Source organism: Pseudomyrmex gracilis, unplaced genomic scaffold (assembly GCF_002006095.1).
Source record: "Pseudomyrmex gracilis isolate BER0280 unplaced genomic scaffold, ASM200609v1 scaffold_113, whole genome shotgun sequence".
In the NCBI taxonomy this organism is placed as follows: domain Eukaryota; kingdom Metazoa; phylum Arthropoda; class Insecta; order Hymenoptera; family Formicidae; genus Pseudomyrmex; species Pseudomyrmex gracilis.
In genome coordinates, this window is record NW_018020697.1 from 344420 (window position 1) to 365399 (window position 20980).

Genomic DNA, 20980 nt, shown 5'->3' on the forward strand with positions numbered 1-20980 from the left:
ATCTTATTCTTTGTCTCCATAAATCTTGTCTCCGTAATCTCTTTGCTTTCACAGAAATTTCTCTCTTGCTATCTTTTTGTATCGATATATTTTTTGATCTCGAGAAGTATATAGTATCCATCGATGGGGTTTTCGTATCGTATATCATTGGGGTTTTGTATGTAGATCTTTGATTCTGCATGGTGTATGCATATGCCCTTCCTCCCTCTCCCCGTTCTACCGCGAAACCCACGTTTTCGTTACCAGACGTTTGTTGCACAGAGAGATTTCTCGATACGCGAGTTCGGTAAAAAACTCGTATGGCCACCACAAAGTAGCCCAGTGCAGTTAATCGCCGGCGATATTGATGGCATTGGTTGCACACGCCCATGTTGCCATTGTATGCACCTCGAACATTGCTCGCGATAATCCTGCACGGAATTCGTGTTGCATTGGCGGCGAAACGATCTTTCCAAAGGGTAGCAAAAATACACATATATATAGATCATATTTTGTTTTTACAATAAATCAATAAACTTTAATGACATTCATTTAATAGTCGATTCAAACTTTTCGAGAAGAATTAATAATAAAAAAAAAAAAGTGAAAATTTCATTAACGTGAGAAATAACAATCGTAAGTGTTTAAACATTTTGACAAAAAAAAAAAATAAAAAGACTGAGAAAATACGATATTCTAATTTTTTTCGTTCTTTGCGGCAAAAGAAGCGCCACGTTACACGATTTCCGCCGCCCATGTCTCTCGTGTTGCATTCCGGGTACATATGTCATGCGCGCATCATCGTTCGCGTTTTCTCCCGCTGCTTTCCGCATCGCGGCTCACGTCTTCCCGACAGGCAACTTCGCCCGGGTAGAGAGAAGGGCGAGAATCTCCGATCGGGAGATCGAGCGAGGCGGCTTTACAACATTATTAAAGCGCAAGTAAAAGCAGCCGATCGGCCGTGCAGAAAGGGACGGGCAACGACTGACGGCCGGAAAGAGAAAGAGACTTTTTTTTTTTTACGAGAAACGCGAATCTACTTTCTCCGGTGCGTTCACATGGCGCGAGCGGCATCGAAGACGGACACGTTCGTCGCTCTGTTGTTTAATTCGGCAGTGAAGCGGCAAGAGAAGGCGCATGTGAAGATACAAACAGTCTGGGTCATGAATCCGAGGAAATCAACCGCCACGTGCGGTGGCGAAAGAGATTATTTCTCGAGCCCGTCTCTCACGACGAAACGTCACAACAGGACGTACCCGATTGAAAACAACATTTACATTCTCTAATGATACACTTGACTAGAATATTTTAATTACTTCATTTATTATATATTTTTATACGCGCTCTCGCGTGTTTCTCATAATCTGTTCGGTGTCACTTCGCGATATAGACTCGACTCGGTGTGAAATTACGATGTCATCGGCGAAACGACCACGTTTGATCGAGGCATTAAATATTAATAACACGTTTCTCCGATCGATAGTTTCGCGTCTCTTACGCCTTATTCTTTTATCGTGTCGTAATGACTCACGCGGGGTGAGCAGCTATTTATCTTCTCAATAGTTTGTACGGCGTTTAATTAATTTGATATCGGGACGGAACACGCGATTAACATAAATTAAGTATCTAAAAGTATTCGGTTGTGTATCAATAGCCGGATAGATCGATACGTAGAGAGAGAGAGAGAGAGAATGAGACAAAGAGAACGCTACAGTGTCGCAGGTGTGTCGATCTTGTTTATCGATCGTCAATCTCCCCGGGAATAGAAAGAAAAGAAGAGTGAAGAAGAGAAGGGAAAGCAGTCCTTCTGGTAGTGATCCAGTCACTACAAAATAATAATGGGATAAACGCCTACGCATAGTAGGCGCCTAATAACCCGCACGAGAAATCGACCTGCTTTTTTTGGGAACGCCCTCCGCTCGCATACTCGTTGTTGTCGTCGTCGTCGTCGTCGTCGTCCTAGATGGGCGGCAAGGGCCGAAGGGATGAGAGCGTGCGCGTGCGACGTATAATTAAAACCGCCTTCGAAGAATACATATCTGCGTGTCCGCGAGAGAAGCAGCACGAGCGAAAAATTGGCCACGGTGTCCATCGTAATATCCATGCCGGCCGAGATTATCGATAATCGAACGTCCATCACTATTCAAGGGATAGTAGAAGAGCCCGCGGATGCTGCGGCATTCGTTCTTTATACAGGGTGTTTCACGCTTCGCCGAATCTTTATTTTGCGAGATGATTTACAGTTTTCCGATACAGTTCGGTTTGTGTTCTTTGTTTCTGTGCTTTGTTTTCCAAGGTGGGTATCGGTCGTAAGAAAATCCCGATCTCGCGCTTGTTGGAGGTGCCGTTGTTGAAATTAAAATCGCTGGTAGTTGCACACCTTGTATAGTTGTCAGCGCGATGTACGTGCGCGATCGCGCGATCGAATAAAATCGCATAACGAAATCGCACATGCGTGCCGCGCACACACGCGTTCCTACACACGTAACGGGAGCTCGTTTAATTAATAATTTCACAGTCGATTAATTCGCTTGACGCGTCTAATCATTATTTTACGCGACTTTATAACCACCAGATTCTCTCTCGTGCGCGCGCGCTCGATGTTTAACAGCGGTGTTTAACGCGGTTTCCGGTATAAACGGTGATCGTATACATATACTCGATTCTGTTTCATTATTTTGTTAATTATCTTTCTGCTATTTCGCGGTGGCGCGAGAGAACGTAAAACGACGGCGTGTGACGATCTCCGCGACCGCGTAATGCATACATAATTCATGGTCCGCCTTCGCCAGTGACATTATAGACACTTCCTCTACATCTTTCTCTTTCTCTCTCTCTCTCTTTCTCTCGCGACAGTCTTGAAAACGAATGGATCACCCTGTATCTATTCCCTCATGTGTATCTTCGTCGCCGGCGTGTATAATACGATGCATAAATGCATGGAGGTACGCAGTATGCTTGCGCGCTTAACATAGATACGTATCTGACAATAAGAAACGCATCGACACGCCGACGCATCGCATCGTGTGACGCGAGGAGAACGACGACGTCGACGAATGCAACGCACGTACCTACATATCGTTGCGCTTCCACATGCGCGCGCACGCACGCATCATCATCATCATCATCATCATCATCATCATCATCATCATTTTCTTCTTCTTTTCCATTTCACGCCGGCTGTATCATATCATTTCTCTCCCTTCTCGAATGACTTATTGATACGTAACGCGCGATACCCGCGAATGATAAAAGTCCGTTGCATAGAATGCGATATTATCTCTCGTTACCAGAAAAGGAGGCTCGTTGTCCGCCTTGGTAAACATATTAATTATACATGTACACGCGCGTAAGTGTGTTCTAATACACATGTACACGCATAGTTTCGAGTTTCTTATCGTCTCGCGATCGATAAATAATGCAGTTCAAGCAATCAGGGATTGATAACGCAAGTTCAATTATCCGCGTGTGGTGGATGCGAAAAATATTGCAGTCGATTTATAGGAGAGATGGTTTCATTGAACACGGATTGTGTTGGAAACATTATTAATTATTACTGGAGATAAATAAAGTGTTAAAACATGTTATAAAACGCATCATTGTGTATCTTGGAGAAAGTCTTTGGAATCTCTTCAAAAGAAGATCTTCCTTCTCACAAATTGTCTCGTCCGATTCGTCTTATCGCGCTTCGCTTGTAGCTCAACACAAGTCGTCGTTTCTCTAATCCTTTCGGTTCGGATAAGAAACGGGTCGTCGACCTGCGTCGCGACCGAACCGATTCCAATGTCTTCCTCACTTTCCGCGGTTTATCTCACATTCTGTGATTATAATCCCTGAACAAATCCGGTCGATTATACACGAGGTAAATTTATTTTTCGCGTTGTAATATGTATTTTTTTTTCTTCATTTTTAAAGATTACGTACAATTCAAATTAGAGCGAAACTAAATAACATGAAATTTGTTATTACATTTATTGTACGTATCTTGCGTCATGTAGATATTTTTTTATCCTTAAAACCGATGTACAAGCTCCGAACAGACGTTAGTACTCTCCGGCCTTCTGTGTTGCGCTTTTTTTCTTTACTTCTCCTTTCTCAGTTCACATTGTGCGACGGAGAGAATGGAGCGACTCCTTTGAAATTTTGAAGTACACTTGGGAGAAAGATCGGCGTACAATTTATCGCGATAATTGTTACCTGGTCGCTGTGTTAAAGGCAAGGAGAACGCTCTGCTTTCCTGCGATAGCACACGTAAGACGTAGCAATTAAACCGGAACAAATTGGTTGTTAGGAATTGAGCTCTCTCGTACACAGAACCGCGCGCTGCGGCGGCGGCGGCGGCGGCGGCGGCAGCGGCAGTTTTATTGTGATTACACGGTGCCTCCGATAGATACGTATTCGTAGCTCGGAGGCAAGCTGATTGACTCTCGTCGATAATTTCCATCCGCCTGCGTTGGCCTGTGGAAGACCTTGCCATTAAAGGACCTTGAGAGAGTGGCTGCATCCCTCTTCGTCCGTCACTCTTTTGCGTATCGCGTACACGCACGTTGGACACAAAACCATGGGATTCATCGTTCGCTCTCGTACGCGCGGCTCTTCTTGCTCCAAAACCGTGTAATACAATTTCATGAAGCCGCGGCACGTTTATTACAGCGAAATTAATTACTACGTGCCAGATGCATCGCCCGGGATTCTTTCCGAACCGGTTTATTTCCATTTCATTATCACGCCCGTGAAGTTCGCGCGTCCCGCTTGCGTATTGAAAAAACCTCGTAGAGTCACATGTATGTATATATAGTTTGCTTTGTCTATATAATTATTATATCTCGAGACAATTATTATTATAAAGCCGAGAACAAAAACGGTTCGAGCGAATGCGGATTGGAATTTATATTACTTAGTTCCGCCGGCTACTGTGACGTTATCGACGACGCTCGCTTTTGCGACCATAGAGGTGGTCTCACAAGAACCGCCGAGCTCATTCGTATCGAATATGCTTCTTTGGACGACGACGGCCTGATTGGCCGTAATGCTGCGTCATAAGTAAACATATAAGTATTATATGCATTCACTCCTCTTCCCTCCTCTCGAGGACGTGATCTGGCCTCGAACCATTTTTGATATCGTCGGACTACAAATACCTTTAATGATTGTTCGGGATACCTTGTGAAAGCGAGTTAGTAGAATAACTATTGTGCTTCCACTCTCTCTCTCTCTCTTTCTCTTTCTTTCTTTAACCGTCAAAACGATCATCGGCCTGAATAAAATGTGACGAACGGTCGAGAAAACAAATCTCTATTGTGCGCGCGGAAGTGAAAGGTACGCACCAAACACAATGTGTACAATGAATAGTTCGTATTTAATTTGTATGTTGTATATTGTGTAGACGGACTTTAATTAATTGCGATCTTTTCACAATTAAATCTTTTTGTTTACTATTAAAAAAAGCCGCCGTCTTTTCTGAATATTGTAGTTGTGAATGTATCGTAATACGACGATGATCTGGCGGTTGTTATTGAATCGAACACACAGGTGCATAAAAGCGTTCTCACAGTAACGCAAAGATACATGAAGACCACGAAGCGAAAACCTGTGCGTGCGAGCGAAATGACAAGTGATGGAAATCACAAATCGAAAATAATGAATCGAAAAGCCGAGACGTGTGTATCGCGCCTCGAACTCAAGTCACTCACTTCTCATGCATTATACATGATCTCCGCGCACACTCTTTTCCCGCATCTTCGTACGTACAATGTTAGTCATTGTATTTTTAAAAGCCAATTCTATACCGCACCCGTTTTGCTTTCTTTCAGATCCGCGGGGCACTCGAGAATTGGGACGGCGATGCCTTCAAGCCGAGTGAGTATATATATATATATATATATGTACACATACGTGTGTATACGGTAGGGACTTCTCAGCTACATGCGCGCGCGCGATTATCGATTACGATGCCGAGCGACCTTAACGAGTTTATTATGCCCCGCGAGAGAGCGGTCGAGGCAAGTAGTTCTCGGCTCTCTGCACATCTTAGGAAACTGGTAAAGTGGAACTTATCAAGGCGGTCGGTGCCTTTTCTCCCTTCTCGATAATCCCGCTTGTCGAGAATATCAAATCTCGTCTCTCTTTTTCTCTCTCTTTCTCTCTTTCTCTCTCTCTCTTTCTATCCTTCTGTTTTTTAAATTTTTTTTCATGTTTTTCGATAATCGCCCGTGATAGACGGTAAGAGAGCGATCGACAAGGGCGGTTCCAGCGGGTTTGAAAAAAAAGACGCGCTAATTAAGCAGTTCGTTCGTCGCGCGCGCAATCGAGATTTGCTATGCTTTATGCATTCGCGAGTCCGACTCGCTCCACGGCCGTAGTAGCTCGCGCGTACTCTCTGCCTCCGTACTTTTCATCCCGCGCGCTTGCTGCTATTAGCGTGAAATGACTATCACCCGCCATTTCGAATTTACATTAATAAGATCGCTGGTCTTCTATATCGTGCACTGGACGACGTCGACGTCGATCGTAAATCGGTGCGCAGCTTGTATGTGTGTGTGTGTATGTATGTATGTATTATATATATACATATATATTCATTACGAAAAGGGGATTTATTCTATATGCTTCTCGAGCGTTCGCGGAGTGTTATCTCGAAACGCGATACCGCGAGTATTTTTTTCGCACTCGATCGCTCGTGACTCATGCTCGAGTTCGATTTCTACCGGACGGGGCCGCCCTGAGGATATAATTGCACGATGTCAATTCGTGACGCGCAAATGTAGACGGAGAGAGGCACGGACTACCGTAAATTCGCGAGGCGGCTCGCGTTGAATTCACGAATTACACGGTACGGACCGTAATTCACGGCGAGAGACGGATCACGGATAAAAATGCTACATATATATATATATGTATACGTGGGTAAATCATTTTTCAACGCGAGAAAGAAACGGGAGCATCTCTCATCGATGAAAAAACAGACAGAAGAAACTGAAATGCGTGTAACGTTAGTAATTCCGGCTTGATGTATTTATGTTGTCTTTAGTATTGCAATTTGTTTAATTGCACGCGATTCAAAATTCTGTTTTATTTTCTTTTATAATGCGCACACCGCGCGTCGTTAATTATTAGGATGAGTGTAAAATCTTTTGCGATGATGTGACGATGCGACGCGCAATTTTACGATCAAAAAAAAAAAAAGGTAATTTCCGTGTAATTTAATAACGGAATTAGCGTGCCTTTTTCGCGACGTAGATTTTAATTGCGACAGTGTACGCTGTCAACAGGTGACTTATTCCCCGGCTCGTTTTGGAACTCATACTGGGAATACCTGGAAAGGTACAGCGAAGCTAGGAGGACACTCGACGAGCTGAGGGCGACCGAGGACCCCCTACTGCACTTTCTCAGTCTTAGGCAGGCGGCTGCGAGACACTCGCCCTTGTCCTTACTTCTCCTACCGGTGAGTTTTATTAATAGCGTTAATAAAATTATCGACACAATATTTCGGTGCGAATCGACAAGACTCTGATGTTAAAATTAATCGACGTTGACATCGATCGTACTGTCGTAAAGTCATAAATTGCATGTTATCCAAATATAAATGCAATAATCGTTGCACGCGATACCTTCGATAAGACGTCGAATCTCTCTTGATTAAAGCGAGAGTTTTTCTTTTTACCGTAAAAAGAAACTATAAAAATGTCGATTTGCATTTACAAAAACAATTATTAAAAAAAGAATTCAGATTGATGTTATCGTTTATGGTGTTGTAAATCATGTCAGTGTTGCTTGGCTTAATCGATACGAGGCGTGCCGTAATGTACGCCTACGATTATGCTTGACTAATAAAGATTCGGCCTTGTAAATGGTAATTGCTGCATCGCCTTCGGTTTTAGTCTCAATCTCGGATACTGCATGACTAAAGTATGCGCCATAGAAAGTATGCGCCGAGAGAGAAAAATCAAGAGAAAGAATAACCATTTGGAAATAGTGAAATAAATCCTAAAAGAGAGATAGAGCGAGAGAGAGAGAGAGAAACAGAATTCTTCTCTTTAGAAAAGAAACGTCTTGTAATTAATCGCGCCGTCATTAAGTCTAATTACGTTAATTCGTTTCGCGATTCTTACAAACGCTCCGAATGCCAAACCTCCCTCTTTCTTTTTAGGAGAACTATTTAAATTGCAGCCGAGATAAATTTTAGCGGCCGATCGTATTGTTCCATACGCGCGATCGAGATGTCGGAGATGAAGCTCTCGTAAAACGAATGTGAAATCTACTGCGTGTGTATATGTTTTCTCAGTCTCGAGAATATTTGATTCTCTTCGGTGAGAGAGAAAGTCTTATTTTGCGTCGCTGACGCAACACTAGGAAACGTTTTAGTTTAACCTTGGAAAATTCTTGCATATATAAATGCTGCGCATGTATATCAATTCTTCGATAACTTCATCGATCAGTTCATAATACAGTTTTTTTTTGTAAAATACTAGCACAACACAGGCGCGCGCCACGCGCACGCTATTATTGTTTTTATTTTAACGTATAGTGTCAGTGAACACAACCTGTCACCGCGATGACAGCTAGTATATACGTCTTACAAACCATATAATACACATTAGAGAAATGTCAGAAATAACGCATGAAAGTCAAAATAAAAAATTAGTGAGAAGGAGAAGTAAAACAACAACACACGTGACTAAAGTTAGTGACCCCGCTGCGGTCACGCGACTGAGGTCAGTGACCCCGCTGCGGTCACGCGACTGAGGTCAGTGACCCCGCTGCGGTCACGCGACTGAGGTNACTGAGGTCAGTGACCCCGCTGCGGTCACGCGACTGAGGTCAGTGACCCCGCTGCGGTCACGCGACTGAGGTCAGTGACCCCGCCGCGGCCGCGCGGCCGAGGTCAGTGACCGCCCCACCCCGCCAAGGCCGCGCGCCGAGGTCAGTGACTTTACTGTAGTATGTATATAATACATATAATACAATATAAAGTATAATATTATAAATATATATATATATATATGTTATATATATAATAAATTATATGTATAATATATATTATTTAATATTATATATAATAGAAATTACAGTCACGTTACTTTAGTCATGTGTTGTTTTTCTACTTTTTCCTGTCACGTGACTTTACGCGTTAGTCACGTTTTTAATTTTTTCCACGTATATGACAAACTGTCAAAATCGCTTTTTTCTGCCATTATTTACTCTCTCGATCTTACCGATTCGATTCGACTCGATCAAGCAATCAATCGTCAACGCGGAAAAGAGGTAACAATAGATGCGATACATTCGATATCAAAATGCGCACTTCGCGGTTCAAATGGATTTTTTTATATAGGAAAATGAAATCGTGTTCCGTTACGGATTAACATAAAAAATGAGAAGTGACTCGAAATTAGTGATGTAAATGCTAAAACCGGCTAACAAGATTAATGCGATAAAAAAACGATGTTCTGTACACATACGTAAGATTATATCCAAAAAACCCGATTAAGCACTTTGTAAATGCTTTAAACCAATTGGATTCGCGCAATTTAAATTGATTCTGCCAATAAACCGCTGATTGTGAGATACAGAAAAAGATTCACGGGACGCATATCCCGCGTACATATCGGTGAGGAGCGACGCGTGTGTGAGATGAACTATGTGACAGCTTATAACGGGCGTAATGATCGGAGGTCCCGGGGAACGCGCACGATGGAATCGGCGACTTTAACACTTGTTGAAATATCGACTCGGAGCTTGTAAGTCACGCAGGTATACGCGAGAGAAGAATCTGCACGCGCACTTACCCAACGCTTATTCGGACATTGATAAGTGTCGGTAAATACGGTTTCGTTATTAGGCACGTTGTTATCTAAATTTGATATCCAGAAACACCTGAGAAGCGCGCGTACTGCCTTTCCAACTCGCCTAGCCGGGCTTTTAATTAACGAAGTTTTGCAATTATTGATAATATAACGCGCCGGTTAGATTCGCAATTATCTTCTTACGCTCGCTCTGCGCGCAGCACGGCGAATAGATTTTGCGAAATGTTTCTCCGCGAAACGAGTTTCGTACTCTTTCTCGGACTCTGTTAGCAACCTTTCCGCCCCTTCGCACATTTGTAATCCAAAACGTTCGCGTGAGAACGACGACGTTAAAACGCGAGAGAACGCGCGCGGGTTTCTGGAACGTTCTTGGGTTATCAGATTTACGGAAAATGTGACTTGTAAAATTTCACCTGACCATTTCTGCACCTGCAGCCGCGACGGGAAAGACTACTAGTGTCCTGCCTACGCCGAGTGTCCGGTGGGATTATGAGACGACCCGTTTGCGCACGTGGGTGTCCGCAAACGGTCCGCGGTATCCGTTTGTGGTGCGAGTGTATGAGTGCTTCATATACCGCGAGCTGATACATTATTTACTCACATCGTCGCGAGCGACTCAAGAAATAGCGGCGAGGGCGCACATAAGAAATTGCCGGCACGTCATTATGAAACGCTGATCTTGATCTCTCCCGAGAGCGCGCCTACGCAAAAACGCGACGGCGCGCGCGTTTATTACTATAAAGCTGTTCGCTATATAGATAATACATAAATCACGCATTCGCAAATATTTTGCGGAAAATTATTTTTCTATCCGTGACCCACTAACGCCCACGTTGTAACTTTAAATGATAATAGCCACAGGTGTTGAAATAAAACGTGTGCCAGCGTGCCGCGTAATTGGCTAAATTAAATTATTGAAATACTTTGATTTATACTGCGAAATATATTATTCTTCCGGCGATGGTATGCTCTTTTCTCTCTTAAAAATAGCGTGGTAAAGTGAATGTTCTCGCGTGTCTAACTACGTTTAACATCTCTCAGTTTTGCGTAAACACGACGCCGGAGAGATACGTCAGATATATTTTTCCAAACGCGAAGATAAATATGTAAAAAGTATTGGAGAAGAGAGAGAGAGGGTAAAGTAGCACAAATCATCACTCGCGGGCACGAGTTATATACCGCGTATTCGGTACGCACTTGTGTGTGATGTGTGTACATACATGGCTGCGGCGGAGAACCAGTCATTGTCTCTTTTGTAACGTAGCGAGTTGCAGAACGACGAGTGATTTACGAGGTGCACTCGTCCTACTGTGGTAATATATATGCCTCACCGAGAGGAAGTAAAGGAGAGATAATTTTGAGGGGAGATTACCCTGAAGGGGACGTGGCTTTAAGTCTAAATTGATTTTCCAATTTTCTTCTCCAGTGTCCCCCGCGTCGATTTTCGCGAACGATTTTCTCTTACGAGCGCGCAAATACGTAAACTCGATTTTCTTGTAACAAAAGTACGCACAGAAAAAAAAAATAAATTTTATTAATTTATGCAACAAATATTGACAATTTATCATTTCTCGTGTACTTGCGGGCAGAGTGCGTACATCGCGTCTGTGTGTATCGCGATTAACGGCGTTTTATTTCATTCTTGATGAAAAATCCGACGAACCATGTAGTTGTTGCGTGCGATTCTCCATAAATCGGCGCGTGCACAAGCGGCAGATGATATCTCTTCCGCCGCGTATTCTTTTGTATACTTCTCAATTTTATTATCAGACTGATCTAATTTATTTCCGCGCGCGAATCGTCGTCAAGCGCGGCGGAATTCCCGTTGTTGACGCTGCGACTTGCACACACACACAGTCGATTTATCCGAGCCAAAATTTTTACGTCGGAGAAATTTAAACGAACGTTGGTTTTGTCGCGCGTGGGACGCGCGGGGTCATGCGTAAACTCATGCAGTTAACCATAAACTCTTGTGTGTGCGCGCGCCGAGAAGTTCGCGAGTAAATCCGAGGGCTGGATGCGCCAAGCACGCGGTAACGGTTCCCTCGGTTCGCGCAATATATTTCGCGTATACATAACAGGCCGTAATTCTGTACATCGTGTCACGTGGGGATGATGAATGACCACGCATCGTCATCGATGATCACCGCGCGCCGCGCCGTGCCAATCTGAACGGATCGAACCTTGCCCTTTCATTCGCAATCGAATCCTGACTCGTGCACGGTAACGATCTGCTGCAGTGCGTGAATTCGAATATACATCATTTCATCAGTGTGAGTATCGATCTAGAGTATCATCTAATGTTTTTTACAAATAATATATTTTACTAATTTTATATAATTTTCATATTATTATTATGAAAACAGTGCTGAAGATGATCAACAATAAAAAGTGTTCGAAACGTCCGGAATACACTGCGTTTTATGTTGTATTTAAATGTCCACCTTCAACCTGGACCGTAGGCTCTTTGGTTTTTTCTTTGTTTTATAATGTATTTTACATTTCACATTTTCTAAAAAACAGATTTTGTCGTATATCCGATAGAAGAGAAAACACTATGTCGTATATAGTAAAACGTGAAATTTATTTACATCTTCAAACAGGTAAATAATCGACAGTTTATATATTCACTTGAAAAAAAATTATAAATTACTTGAAACCACCATAAACGTCTGCGTATGCAAAATCGCGTTAAAAGGAGCCTTAGAATATCTGTCGTGAGGAAAAAAGTGAGTCTTAATATAGACTCTCTCTACTCGATAGCAGTATATAGTTCTCATCTCGAAGCTTAATTAATTAGTAGCGATATTCCGACTTAAGTTTCGCGAAATAAGCATATCACCGTCGTGATGTCGTGCGATACATAAATTTAAGCGCGCAAAGAAGAAGGCGAACGTGTAAAATGAATACGAAATCAAAACCTTCTTTCCGGAGAAATTTCTTGCGAGCGTGAAATTATTCGTTGACATCGTTTTTCCGCAATCACGAGCACGTTTGTATCTCGAACCTGAACGGAGCTAAAAATAAACAAGAAGAGATAGCTCGATATCCATCCCACTGACGATGAAAGACAGCGATGTGATCGATCTATCAATTAGTTCCGTAGGGATAAATGGCAGATACATGAAGGAGAACGTGCACACAAAGTCATTTATTCGATGGGCAGCGGAGGCAACAGTCATCTCTTGTGCGCCGCGAGTCCGGATCTCCGGCCACTCATTCGGATATCGATAAGACGATTTGACGTGCGATAAGTCCCGGTGGTTATAATGGACATACAGTCTTCTACATTTCTCTGCTTCTCGCTCTCTTCTTCTCTTCGTGGAAAGAGAGAGACGCGCGGCGGCGTAGCGCGATAGTGTCAGCGGTGACAACTGGCTGCAACGCTATACGTGCGCCGGTACGGCCAAGTTAACTATGAAAGAATCTGGTTTGTCGCAGCAAACCTGAGCGGCCGCTGCGATTACGCGGTGCAAATATATACAAGAGCGAAGAGCCGCGTGAATGCGCGGCCGCTGTAACTCGCGTTTACAACTAATTAAAGTGCAATCGCGGCCGCTATAACTTGAGGAAGCCGTCCGGCAGATCGCAAAATAAACGCAGACAGCAATTTATAATGGCTCATGGGAAAGTCATTATTCAATTGCAAACGAGTAATCCGAAGACGTTAAAGTATGTCTTGATTTAAACAGCGATAAGCGGAAGTCTCTCACGTACGTCAATATTTCTTTTTTTATTTTTTTTATTTTTTTTGTTTTTTGGTTTGCATAATTACGCAAGTACGTATTTGCTTATGAAGCGAGGAATCAAAGCTTCATGAACATTGTAAACAGTTGTAAAATATTTCTTACGCAGATTCTTTTTGTACACGCTAATTTGTACACGCTTGTGTATTATTCACACATTACGGTTTTTACACAAATGCGTTGATATGTCGCGTGTACAGTTTGATTTAATTGCACAAGAGCTTTTCAAAGTGCTGACAAGTAAGTAATCGAAGGTTTGTGTTTTATTTACACGCATTATGTGACGTATTTTGTTGAAACAGGAAATCTTCGTCTTCAGTTCGTCACTTTTTAATCTGTAATCGATGACGAAGCAGCAACAAATATTTGTCACACATCAGTCTGCGCTTCGTTGAATCGCGAAGAGTCGCGGAACCAGTTTTTTCGATTTCGAAGAATCGTGGATCTCGCGCGCGCGATGAACAAGAGATTTAAGCGAAGAAAACAAAAGAAGAAGAAGAAGAAGAAGACGACGACGACGAAGAAGCGAACCGAAGAGAAGACCCGCAGCGATGTGGCGCACTTCAAAGGTCTCCTCTTCTTCTCGTTGTCCTCTCTCGTTTTCCGATGCGTTTCACTCTCGCGTTCGATTCGCGGTAACGTGTCCAGATCTTGTTCATCGAGGAGGATGCGCGTCTTATAAATCAGCTAAGCTCCGTAAACGCGGACACGCGATGTGGTCCAACTTTGCCTGTAAAAACGCTATAAAAGACCGGCTCGTCGCCTACCAACGACCCCGAGAAACTTACGGCAATTAATCGCATCCTGCGAGAAATAACGTGGACAAGGACTTATTACACGCGTTCAATTTGTGTGAAGTTGTGACTTTGCATATAAATCTACCGCGGCGAGGCAACTTCTGAATACTGTCGGCGTATACTTCGAAATTGAATGATCAATATAAGAAGATACTGGTATTATAACGTAGTAGGGTGGCGGATAAATGTGATGATATTAATCAGTTAAAGGGGAGATATCATTTCACGATCAGACTGTAATATCTTAATTAGGAAGATTGCACGGTCTCGAGAGAGTTTAATATGAACAATAATCTGTCTTTACTTTTTTTAAGAACCGACACGATTAATCAAAATAAATTTAGTAATTACGATCTAGACTAGAATAAACTAGAATTCTAAATTACGCGAATAAAAAAACTTCAAGTGATTGGAATTATTTCGAGAAGACAAAAAGTTTTTGTTCTTGTGAAAGAATAGATTCAATTAGTTCTCTCTAAAAATTTTGAAATATTATTCTCTCTTAAATATATATGCAATGTGTAAAATGACGAGTAGAGAAGACGAACTTTGTGATATCGAAACGATTGTCAAGGTTCGAACTTCTCGTACATTACTGAGAAATGAAAGACGAATGCACCACTTGTGTGGTCCAGTGACACGTCTATTAGCCCCATTGACTTCCATCATCACGGAGGTGATGATGGACGACCTCTTCAGGTGGTGAAGACTGGAAAGAAGTCGTTTCGCCACGATCGATCGATCGCGAAAGCCGCGGACGTTTCTCGATCGTGCGGACGCATAGGAAGTAATCGCCGCTCTGCCATAAATAACGCAACGAAAGCTATTAGTCATAGTTCGTGGCCGCGCGAGTTGTTGCAGCGTGAACGCGCGGCTTAATCGTTCCGCACCCTCACATAAAATCTTATCATTCGTCGGGATCATCCGTAAAGGGAGTATTTTCGCTTTACATCGGTGAAGATGAAAAAAAAAAAAAACAAAAGAAAATTACGCGAGAAAAAGAGAGAGAAAACAATTTAAAAAAAAAACCACATCACAAGATTTGTATTCTCGTTCTTAACGAGTCAGCGAATACACGCGTGCACTCGCAAAGAATTTGCATAATTTACGGTTTGTCCAGACGGAGTAAAATGTTACGTGAATTATACAAGTAATTCTTGGCTTTCTTTACCGTTGCAAATATGTTTACAATGTAAGTTCTCCGAAAAAAATTAACAACGCACAAAATATCGGTTTTGTACATATATCAAAAAAGTGTTACAGATACATAATGATGAAACACGTACATTCGTCTTACAAACAAAATTGCGCGACGTTTTTTTGACAATTACCTTTTACACAAGGAACGAGGAACATTGCGAAAAAAAGTGCAACATTGTTAAAGACTGATCTATGATTTTCTGAATTGCGTTGAGATTAATTTGCAACAATAATTAAGCTAAGATCCTACTCTCCTGGTAATGAGACGAGCGTTCTTCGCGATCTCATCCTGAAGAATGCGCATTCTGAGACACGTACGTGGCGTTTTATGAGCGTTAACGATTACCATAAAAGCGATCGCGACCCTTACGACGCGACCTCGGAGTAATAATTGTCGAGAATCCCGTAATTAGTATTGTACACAAACGCTCGTCTCGGATGACCATTCCGGGTAACGATAATAATCGCCCGCGCGCGAGAGATTATACTCCGCGCCGAAACTCCGCGGCGGAAAAGTGGCACGAAAAATGTTCGCGGATCACGTAACGAGGCATTGTCGTCGATGGAAAATGTTGATTGCCAGCCGAGGTGCTTGTTAAAAATATATTCTTTACGACCGTTTATATCCGACAGTTCCGCGCGCGCGCGCGCGCATTTAGGCATGCAAACGGGGGAGAATCGGTTACGAACAATCGACTTGACCCCAAATTATGGAAATAATAGTAACGCAGGTGGTAGTTAAACGTCGATTATTACGCCGCGCTCTTGCATTCCAGTGTCCTTATTTGCACTGCGCTCTCGGCCCGCTTGCGAACCAAGCCCATTGCTCGCTTGCATTCTTCCGATACATGATCGCCGATAATTGCGCTTCAAGCTCTTTTTATATACCGTGCTCCTGTCCGAGTAATTTTCATACACCCGCGTGTAATTGCATGTTTTAATGGAACGATGTTAATAAAATTCTCCATGTACGTATACGTGTATATACATGCGTGTATGTGTGTACGCGCGTACTTTGTCACACGTTACCGATTGTCCAGCGGAGAAGAAATCAAGTAAAACGAAGCGCGATTTATTCATTAAAGACGTTAGACTCGCGCGATGTGTTATCCATTCTAAGTACAAGAAGAATTGTTTTTGTTTTGGTTTACAACAACATGTCGGAGCACTACGAATAGAAATCTGTTAACGCCATCATTCGCACAACATAGAATCTAGTGAAATAAAGATTTTTATCGGCGATAAAGGTGTGTATTACACGGACCGCGCGCCTTTGATAATTTTTGTCATTAAATATCGCATCGGCCGACGCGTTACGCGTTCAATGTGTAATATCTCATCCGCGGCTCTCGTACGAGATGAATCCTCCGATAAACGCCGATGATAACGCTCGATCTCCTAGCTGATGTCCCCTCATAAATTTTAATACACGCATAATTACACGGCCGATCGACTAATAATCGTCTGCGTCTTACCCGCGCGCGGGTTTCTATCATAATAAATAAAGCCGCGTAAATGAAACGGAGAGAGGAAGATCGAATTTGTTATCTCCGCGCTGTTCTCCGAGTTATTTATACGCGCGATACGAAAATTTCCGTAATCACAAATTGCGTACGACGAAAATACGCGTCGCATCGGGGGCGCTCTGGTTCTCTTCATCCTATACTACATCCATAAATCCACGTTACGATTTCTACTAAAAGCCACCTGTGCTAAGAGCACAGAGCCGAACCGTTCGCGTAATATTCCGCGCCAAAGGCACTTATTTGAAGTAATAATTTTAACCCTTTATATAAAATATACACAAAGCGTGAAATCGGGATTTTTGTTTCTGAGAAACTTGTCCTTGATAAAAAAAAAACCGGCAAAGATATCAAAAGACTGTCAATTAATAACGGCGATAAAAGATTGCAAATATGATTTACTTCTCAAATATGCACATTTTAATATTTAATCAGAAGAACACGTTGCGAATCTCTAAGATGTGAATATTGGATTTAGATTTACATTAATTTGAGATCACTTCGATACATACATTTGCTCTGTAAAGTCAGTCTGCTTACTGATCGGTCGAATATCAATCGTAAAGTAAAACGTAACGGTTGCGTTCGCGCGCTTGATGGGACACAAATTTATCGGCAATTATTCCAACACTGATAAATGGACGTCGAGACTCGCGCGTACGTCGGAAATAGAAATTGTTCGACTTCGCGACCGAACGAAAGTAAAGCGAACGAGAGAGACTTTCGATTATCGTCGTGATGTTAATTTATCGCGCGACACCTGTGATACGATGCGCGACGGAGACAGAAGGAGAAAGACGGACGAGAAGAAAAGATCGAACTACGCGACGCTTATTTAGCCGTCGTTTCGCTACGACGCGAACGACGAGTAATTATTACTAATTGGACGGTTCGGGATATCGCTGCGAAGGTACTTTGTGAGATTCCACCGTGCAGCGCGCAAAGATCACACACGAGGTACCGCCTCGAGACGAGGTAAAATAAGGACACCATCGTGACGAACAATAGGATCGGCGGGGACCTTGGGGAAGTCTTGGAATTTTTTTCCCAACCGCTTATATATTTTATTACATCGATACGGACGCGGTGTGTTGATCTCGCCAGCATGGAAATCGAGGCTAATCACGCTCTTATGCAATTTAACTTCGCCTCGCCGCCGCGATCATTTATCTTCCGCCGTCTATTTACTCCGCTGAAGCCTGCACGTTTACACTGACAACGCTCGCTAATCGACGGACGGCCGTGTGTAAAAAAAAAAAGCTATCCTGCCCGTCGTCGTCGTCGTCGTCATCGCGAAATAATGAACTTTCGATACAGTTAATGTACTCTGTCTTTGCGCACATATGCACTTCCTACTTATTGCCGTACGCGCACACTGTCTCTTGAATATGTTTTTTTTAGAACTCTACCCTTGTAGATGTAGAAATAATTAATGAGGAGACTTCGAAAAAACTTGAAATATCGAAATATTTTTATATCGCTAAGTTCGTTCTCTCTTTGAAAATGACTCTTGTCTCTTGTCGATTGAACTAATTCGCGAGCGCATAAAAAAATGTCTCAAATGAATTCGCGATAACGTTTGTTACGACCATATCCCCCTCGTTACTCACCAGTTGCTTATTTATTAAACATCAGACATGCAATGCGTACAAGAAGATACAGGCCGACGGCGATATGTATACGTACGTACGTACGCGAGTGCCGCGTGCCATGAGTCGTGAGTGCTCATTATTTGTCCCCCATCCGCGTCCGCACAAAAATGATTCCTTACACAGCCGAGCGCGGTGTTTGCGCTCATCCGGATCGCTTTTATTTGCTCGGCGCTCGAGTTTATCGAACAAGACGCCATACGCAATAAATGGAAATTACGCGTTTGCCGTTCGCCGAACGAAAACACGCGACCCGCGTCTCGCGCGGCGCGGTGTATTTACGAACCAGTCTCGTGAACTAGTTGTTAGATCATCCTCGGGCGCGCAGCAGAAAACGGCTTCACCGTTAATTAGCGACGGCAATGCGCTAAGCGGAGAAATTCATGAGCCCGCCGACGCGCGAATCTCGTCTCGAAAGCACAAGGGATCGGAAACCGGTACCGGAGCGCATTTTCCCCAGTTCGGATTTCTCTGCTATAAATGTGAAAATAATCTTTACGTTTATTTAGGATTGAATTGATACGAAGCATATCGTAGTGCGTTGGTAAAGAAAATAATTTTACAATCAAGTTTCTCATTTGTCTAAGGTAATGAGATTATTTTCATCTACGTTTCTCAGTAATGTTTCTATTATATTAATGTTCCGTTCTCCTCGATGATTTTTTTTCTTTAGTATGTCTTGCGCAAGACATCGCGTTAAATTCATCGTACTTGCTTTCGAATTTCGTTTCCTGTCCGCCTGCGGCATTTCCGCTCGAACCGGTTGATTCTGCGCGAACTGCGCGCCCAGTGAAATCGAACCATCGGCGTGTCAATAATTTTTTATCGCCATCAATTTGGCATATGCCGTCATTGGAAATTTAATATCTCAATGGAAAGTCGTGAAACTCGCAACGCAACGCGTTTGGTAGTACGTGCCGCCTCGATGGCAATCTCTGACTGATAGACTGATTACGGTTCAATAAAGTATAACCGCATTTTCTCATTGCCGATATTTTTTTGCGGCCTTTAATTGAATACGCCCAATTTTATTCGCACGCGTATCTGAACTACGGCAAATCGTAATAAATAAATCTTGCGTACATTTCTTCTAAAAGGAAAGTGACAGGACAATAATAAAACTTTAATCGTACATGGATCTATCGAAGTTGTAACCGCACACTTACCGACTGAAAAAAAGTATAAGAAACATCATGGATAATTATCCGGAGAAACTCTCTTTCTCTCCGGCTCTTCGAGCACATTACGGCGGAGATTCTGTTACGCGTAAGGACGAGGAAAATTCCGATGATTCGTCGCGATAGCGGCTCGCGCGATTGCGAATTTAGCACAGTCTCCCTTTCTCGCGGTTCGCTCGTGCGCTACGTGCGGCTCGTTGGCGAGAACCAACCGATATCGTTTAATATTTAATACGCAGCCGGAGTATTATACATAAGCGCACCCGGCATCGTTAAGCTTTTAGCGTCATAAAGCATTGTACACACCGTCGAGCACGTGCACCGGCCGTCGAAGAGAAGGTTCCTTTATGGTCCCGTTGTCCTCTCTCACTCCCCTCGGTACACGCGCATAACGTCGTTACGGCACGTCGTAAGTAACACGTGTAAAGGCGCGTTTGCACGAGCGCGAATCGACCCATACTCCTCCACCACCTGAATATAAATACCTCTTTCAATGCTCGCGCGCAAAGGTCCGATGCGACTTGGACGGGGGGTCTTCTTTCGTGACGGAATTTCGTGGAAATATAAGTCGAGATAATCATTCCTGGAATTTGTGTGACATGCGTTTTTATCCACAATTTGTACATATGTATATGTATGTACATATATATATATGTATATATATGTACATACACATATGTATATATATGTATATATACATATATATGTAATAATTACAATGTATAAAGACGCGGCAGACGTATATTTCATTTCACGCGCGAAAGAATTGCTCGCCGCGTCGAAGGCGATAATTTATGTCAACGTCTGATATTATTGATTATAGCTTTTGTACTCAAAAAGAAAAAAAAACAATATTCGAGCCGGTCACGTTGCACACCGCGCAAAAAGTTGTATTTATAAATCGCGGAGGAACGATCATAAAACTGCAGGGGAAGATTTATTGATGCTTAATATTTTTTCTTATATTTTTTATTTCTACAAAACGGAAAGAGAACTTATTCTATTGTTTGATAAACAGTTTTTATTTTTTTATTTTATTTTTTGTATGCACACGTTTAGGCGTCGAAATTCTCATAAAGAATATATTTCTTCTATTATTTAG

At 42.7% G+C, this 20980-nt stretch overlaps 1 protein-coding gene across 2 annotated transcripts in view; it reads left to right on the forward strand.

Annotated features, from left to right (window-relative positions):
- Nucleotides 1-20980, forward strand: part of LOC109856291 (rho GTPase-activating protein 20-like) — a 175965-nt gene that overhangs the window by 43419 nt on the left and 111566 nt on the right. For both annotated transcript variants that reach the window (XM_020431389.1, XM_020431390.1), the window contains exons 4-5: nucleotides 5793-5838; nucleotides 7251-7423. In XM_020431389.1, coding sequence (XP_020286978.1) covers nucleotides 5793-5838; nucleotides 7251-7423 — 219 coding nt within the window. The remainder of the gene's footprint in view (nucleotides 1-5792; nucleotides 5839-7250; nucleotides 7424-20980) is intronic.